This window comes from Protobothrops mucrosquamatus, unplaced genomic scaffold (genome assembly GCF_001527695.2).
Source record: "Protobothrops mucrosquamatus isolate PMUCROS unplaced genomic scaffold, P.Mucros_1.0 scaffold3672, whole genome shotgun sequence".
Taxonomy (NCBI): Eukaryota; Metazoa; Chordata; class Lepidosauria; order Squamata; family Viperidae; genus Protobothrops; species Protobothrops mucrosquamatus.
The window spans coordinates 67,674-74,635 of NW_015389629.1; the positions used below are offsets into that span (position 1 = coordinate 67,674).

General features: G+C 41.5%; 1 protein-coding gene across 1 annotated transcript in view; it reads left to right on the forward strand.

Annotated features, from left to right (window-relative positions):
• The first annotated feature begins 3,009 nt into the window (after positions 1-3,009).
• The window catches only part of CBLC (Cbl proto-oncogene C), a 14,000-nt gene continuing 10,047 nt past the window's right edge, over positions 3,010-6,962 (forward strand). The window contains exon 1 of the mRNA XM_029286437.1: positions 3,010-3,358. Coding sequence (XP_029142270.1) covers positions 3,018-3,358 — 341 coding nt within the window. The 5' untranslated portion in view covers positions 3,010-3,017. The remainder of the gene's footprint in view (positions 3,359-6,962) is intronic.

Here is a 6,962-nt window from a genome sequence, read left to right on the forward strand (position 1 = left end):
CCAGACGTTTGTTAAGTGAGTTTTGCCCCGTTTATAACCATGGTTGCCACAGTTGTTAAATGAATCACTGCGCCTGTTAAGTTAGTAGCACGGTCGTTAAATGAATCTGGCTTTCCCCCATTGACTTTGCTTGTCAGAAGGTCGCAAAAGGCGATCACGTGAGCCCTGGACGCCACAACCGTCATAAATATGAGTCGCTTGAATTTTGATCACGTGACCCTGGGGATGCTGCAACGGTCGTAAGTGTGAAAAACGGCCATAAGTCGCTTTTTTCAGTGCCATTTTAACCTAAACCGTCTCTAAACAGACTGTTGTAAGCTGAGGACTACTTGTACAAATAGGGTAGAAGTGGCATTACTATAATACAATGCTAATTTGGTGATTTGCTTTTGGTGGGTGCTTATGGTACCCCAGATTAAATCATGGTTTGTTTATTTGGTTGACTAAATCACAACTGCTGTAGCTGGGTTCTCTTGCGCCCTCTTGTGGCCTGTCAGGTTTAATGTAAGTGTTGCTCAACCTCAGCAGTTTTATGGCATGTGGACTTCAACTCGCAGAATTTCCCCAGGCTGGCTGGAGAATTCTGGGAGTTGAAGTCCATACATCTGAAAATTGCCAAGGTTGAAGAACGCTGTCATAAACCGTAGCCCTGCAGTCTGGGGCGGGTGTGGGCAAATGAATGCATTCTTTAGCCACTTGTCAAGATGGCTGGCAAGCAACAGCAGAAGGGTCTGCAGGGTGAGGTCAAAAAAGTCAAAATGGTCTCCACCACCGTGTGATTAAAGCAGCCATTTTGACTTTTTTGAACACACCCTGCGGATGTTCCTCTGCGCCAGTAGCCCACAACTCGCATAATCTGAAGAGGGGTTTACTGATCATCTGAAAGTTCAGTAGGCTTGCATACAAAAATATCTAGCTTTTTTGGAATACTTTTTTAATGGCTTTGGTAAAAAAAAAAATTGTGTGTGTGGTAAATGCAACTGATCAAAGAACGTCATTGTTGAGCATTGCCCAAGAAATGTCGAGATATATTGGACTTTGCTTTTTACAGGACTGTTTTGTTCAATGAAGCTAGAGTGAAAAATAAACTTTAGGCTGATGTTGCTTGAGATCACCTGGTTCATGTTTACTTAGTTGTTTTTAAATGATGGCAGCTGCTTGTCTCAGGAAAAGCTATTCTAAGCAAGGAACAAAGGGTGAAAGAACAGCATCATTTACAAAATAAGCACCCCAAATAATAACATAACATACGTCTCAGTAGGCTTTCCTGCCTGAGCAGGGTCCCTTCCAACTTTATTATTATTATTATTATTATTATTATTATTATTATTATTATTATTATTATTATTATTATTATTATTATTATTATTATTATTATTATTATTATTATTATTATTATTATTCACACAGTCAGCCAGATGTTCAGACTGGATTTGGCATTTTTGTCTACCTATCGAGTCCTTACCCAGGACCCGGGATAGGCAGATGTGGATGTTTGATGGTATTACAGATATCGTCGCAGGATGGAAGCAGTTCCTAGTAAGGCCGCCTTTTGCTGCTATTATTATTATTATTATTATTATTATTATTATTATTATTATTATTATTATTATTATTATTATTATTATTATTATTATTATTATTATTATCATCATCATCATCATCATCATCATCATCATCATCATCATCCATCTCCTGAGTTCACAAAGGGAGGACTTTTGGATATTTTTAAATGTGCTAAAATAATTTTAAAATGTCTGCCCTCTTTCTTTCTTTCTTTCTTTCTTTCTTTCTTTCTTTCTTTCTTTCTTTCTTTCTTTCTTTCTTTCTTTCTCTCTCTCTCTCTCTCTCTTTCTTTCTTTCTCTTCCTTCCTTCCTTCCTTCCTTCCTTCCTTCCTTTCTTTCTTTCTCTCTTTCTTTTTTGTCTCCCTCTCTCTCTTTCGCTCTTTCTGTCTCTTTCCATTCCTTCCTGTCTTCCTTCCTCTCTCACTTCTCCCACTCCCTCCTTTCGTTCCCCCCTCCCTTCCTCCTTTCCTTCTCTTTTTTCTCTTTTTCCTTCCTTCCTTCCTTCCTTCCTTCCTTCCTTCCTTCCTTCCTTCCTCCCTCCCTCCCTCCCTCCCTCCCTCCCTCCCTCCCCATTCAATTCATTGTCCATCCTAAAGCAACCAACTAATACAACAAGGTCTTAATTTGGTCTGTTTTTTACCAGCTCAGGCTTTTGGGGAGGAGAGAAACTGGACTACAACAGAGTTTTTTGGTCACACCACTGATTTCTTTCCTGCCATGAATCACCTCCTACTTCACTTGACTTGGCCCAAATAAAACAGGATGGAAAAAAAACACCAAAAAAAAAACCCCAGCCACTCTTAGAGTCGCAATGCAACAAACGGCACATAGGCACTGATTAAAATCTACTCAAAGAGCTTTCAAATGGGAAAACGTGACTTGTTTTTTTTTCCCCTTCCCAGGCCTTGACCTGCTCTGGGGATGAAACCCCAGGAGAAACCTCTGTCCAAGGTTGCTAGCCTCCAGACTTCTCCCTTCTCAGGACCAGGAGTCCTGTTGTATTCATTGAGTTTATTTTGCAATTTGTCTAGCGCTGGCATGTTCCCCCCCCTCCCAGTTCCCAAAGCTGAACTTTGTAAATGGGACCCACCGCCTGCCTCGACGCAGCAGCCCGGCCAGCCTGTTCTTCCTTGCTTGCAAGCCTCGACACGTCCACCCCAATTGCTGACTTCACCCCCTCCCTGCTTTGTGGCCCATGTGTGTGTGTGTGTGTGTGTTGTCAGGACTCTGATGTGTCGTTTATTTCCTCTTGGCTTCTCTCCCCGCTCTTCACTACTCATCGCCTTTGTCACTGTGATCCTCCAGTGCCCTCCCTCCCTCCCTTCTTTCTTTCTGAGCTGGTTGGGCTCCTTCCTGACACGCACAGCAGTGCCCTCGCCAACCTCTAGGCTGGCAGCAGGAAACTGGCAAGCTCCCCCCCCCGCCTTCCTTCGCTCACCTGGGAATTCCAGATGGCCATGGCACCTGGGCCAGCTTGGATGCCTCGCCGGACGGGAGCGCAGCGTTCCTTGGAGAAAGCCTTCCAGGGGTTGACCAAGCTACAACAGCTGGTGTGCCAACCTCAGATGGGGCTTCGGAATAGCCCACCTCACCTGCCCTCCCTCCTGCCCCGGATTTACCAGCACCTGAGGCTTATCCGGGAGCACTACGGGATGGGTTTGGCCCAGCTCTGGGAATCCGAATTCTTTCGGATCTTCGTCTTGAATCTGCTGGAAAAGATTAAGCAAGCCACCCGGCTGTTCAAAAGAGGGAAAGACAAGGGGGAGATTTTTCAGGAAGGCTCGGCTGCCAGGTAAAGAAAAAAAAATATTTGATCCTCGTTTGTTTTATTTGCATTGCATTTAAAAAAAAATATCTTTATTGCTTTTACGTTTTGGCGTGCGTCTGCATCCATGTCTGGAAGGCGCTTAGAGTCGCCTTTGACCGTCTCTAAAAAAAAAAAAATAGTTTTAAAATATTAAAATGCCACCGTTTCAGTTAGCTACAGTATGCAATTATGGTTGATTGATTCGTCGATTTATTCAATAGACAAAACAATAACGATACTTTGCAGTTCGTTGAAACGGTGTCGTTTTTAATATTTGGATGATCTTTGTACTCATTTTATAATTTGTAGGCCGCCTGGATTCACCTTAGAGGGAAGCTGGGCAGCATAAAAATGTAGTAAATTAAAATAAATATATACCTGTTTTCTCAAGCGCTAGCTTAATAATTCTTCGGTCCATAGTTAAGATTTGAATTATGAAGTGTTCCCCAGTCTTGGCGAATCTAATTGCAGATGACCCCTGTAGTAGTAGTAGTAGTAGTAGTAGTAGTAGTAGTAATCTATATAAATAAAAATGTAAATGTTCGTTTGTTCAAAATCTTAAATCTCTGAATGTTCTTCACCGATTGCTTTGAAATTTTGACACAACGTTGCATTTGAATACGCGCGTGTTTTATATACCTACTATTATGTAGATGTCACACCTGTGACACAAACGTGCGCTTTCTCTTTTCTTTCTTTTCCATTTAACCAGACTGAGCCACAGCAACGCGTGGCCAGGTATAGCTAGTAATAATAATAGAAACAGATGAAATATGGGATGTTAAATGGTTATGGCAGACTTCTAGATTGAAACAGATTGGAGAGAACCCAAAAAATAAAGTTTAGGGTCTGTATTCCAACTGCAAAAATCAGACTCTCTTTTATACAGATGGATAACAGTCATGCTAAACTGATCAAAAGAACAAGTCTAATTAAAGATCTGCCTAAATATTCTTTGTGGCCTAGCCTGGGTGATGCTACCTAAGAAGGTCAGCCAAATAAATCTTTTAAATACAAGTCCAGCAGAACTGAGGAAGGAGAAAAAAAGAAATCTATTGTCCAAAAATATAAATGTAGGTTAAAAAAGCAAAAAAAGAATATTTTTATAATCGTTCATTTTATTTCCATTGCATTTTTTTAAAATGCAGGATCTCTCTCTTTATTGTTTTAATGCTTTGGCGTGCGTTTACATCAGTGTCTGCAAGCCGCTTAGAGTGGCTTTGGGCGAACTCTAAAAAAATAGTTTTAAAATATTAAAACTATCCAGTTTCAACGAGCTACCATATATAATTATTGTTTATTCATTCGTTTAAATGTAGCTAATGAAGAGGGGGGGAAATTGAAGGGGACAGCGAGGCAAATTTCAAAGAGGAGAGCAAAAGCAAATAGAAATAGAAAAAATATATATTTTATGTTCTAATAAAGTAGAATAACTCCAGTATCATCATAACCCATCATCATCATAACTCAGTATCTCCATCCAGTGAAAAATGGCTAGCAAATCTTTGTTTTGCACTAAATGTGCAGTATTTCTCAAAGTCAGCAACTAAGATGTATGGACTTCAACTCCCAGAATGCCCTCGTCTGCTGGGGAATTCTGGGAGTCGAAGTCCACCCCTATTATAATTGCCAAGGTTGAAAAACATTACCTTAGACTGCCTTTCCAACAGAGAACTGTAAAAATGGAGAAGATTGGACAGCCATTTGTCCAGAATTGTATAGGGTCTCCTGCTTGAGCAGTGGGTTGGTCTAGAAGACCGCCAAGGTCCCTTCCAACTCTGTTATTCAGTCACTTTGGCCCCATATCCAGCGTAAAAAGTATAGCTCAGTAACATAGGCATTGTTAAACCCTGTTCTGTTTCTCCTTTATCAATGGTGATATGGTAGTTTGATAACCAGCCTCTCCTCTGTTCCCTGGGACTCCCTCAGATAAAAAGCTAAATTCACAGGTGCCAGAGAAAAAAAACAGGCTGGGGGTTTTTTTTGGGTGGGGGGAAAAGGGAGTGCCAGCTTATCAAATTACCTTTGGCACCCTCTAGGTCTGCATTGAGTAATTAGCCTGCCTCAAAATATGTAATTTTCTATATGCAGTAGCAGAACTATTTGCTCTTTGCAAAATAAGAGTAAAGGTAGCTGTGTTTGAATCAAGTCAGTTGGCCAAGTTATTATTTATTACTCTCCCAATCCTTGTCTGGCTTCCCACATCAGGCTAAGCCATGGTTTATTAAGAGGGTGGCTGCAAGGGGCAGGGGGTCTGAAAATCCAGGCCACAGCGTAGCAGCCGCCATCTTGACTTATTTGACCTTCCCACACCATCAGCCCCACTGACACCCCTGCGTTGCTTAAGCCTAGATTTCTGGACTAAGGCATGGATCACTGGGTCCAGTCATTGAGCTAAGCCACAAACGGTTTACAAACCAACAATGTTTGCTTTGAGCTGACAGTAAACAGGACTGGGAGGATGTATTATATTATGTATAATATAATACAAATATAATGTAAACATAAATGCTCCCCCTGTTTTTTAGTGGTTCGAACGGTTGCAAGAAAAAGAAATCGGGGTTACACGCTGCCCACTTCTGGATAAATCTGATGAGGATGCTCAAGACTCAGTCTATGATACGTTTACCCCGTCTGTAAAATGGATCTTTTTAAAGAGGAAGTCTGGGGCCCAAAGATGAAGTTTGGGGTCCCGGGTTTTCAATGAGCTTTCTCAACATGCCTCCTGCATCAGCTCTTCCCTTTGTTGATGTCTTTCCATCATCATTCATGGGCGATGAAGGAAATTCTCTGATGTTATTTGTCTGCCTGTGCTGCTGTTCACCTTCATATTGTAGAGTTTTCAGGCTCCGAGCAAAGAGAGAGTCGTATTAACTTTGTTTCTGGCAGGCAGGTGGGACCTGAACAAATTAAATTTTCTCCAGGCCCAAACGTATCAGCAAAGCTGTGAAATCTGTTAACAGGATTAATGTTGACCAGGCTATCTTTTCTTTCGCTCTCTTTCTCGGCAAACCATTATAGATTTGCAGGTTTGCTGAAGTTGGCAGGTAACAGGATAACAGAGTTGGAAGGGACCTTGGAGGTCTTCTAGTCCAACCCCCTGCTCAAGCAGGAGATCCTATACTATTCCAGACAAATGAATGTCCAGTCTCTTCTTAAAAGCCTCCAGCGATGGAGCACCCACAACTTCTGGAGGGAAGCCGTTCCACTGGTTAACTGTTTTCACCGTTAGGAAATTCCACTTTAGTTCTAAGTTAGTTCTGTCTTTGATTAGTTTCCATCTGTTGCTTCTTGTTTGGCCTTCTGGTGCTTTGGAAAATAGCTTGACCCCCTCAAATATTGGAACACTGCTATCATGTCACCCTTAGTCCTTCTTATTATGAAACGTTCTCAATTCCTGCAACCGTCCTTCATATGTCCCCAGTCGCCTGATCATCTTTGTTGCTCTTCTCTGAACTCTTTCTGGAGTCTCAACATCTTTTTCACATCGTGGTAAAAAGTTGAGGACTCCCTGTATTGGGTATCTGCTTTTATTCTTCTTCTTCTGCACCAACATTGTTTCTTGAATAAACGTATTTTTTATATTGTG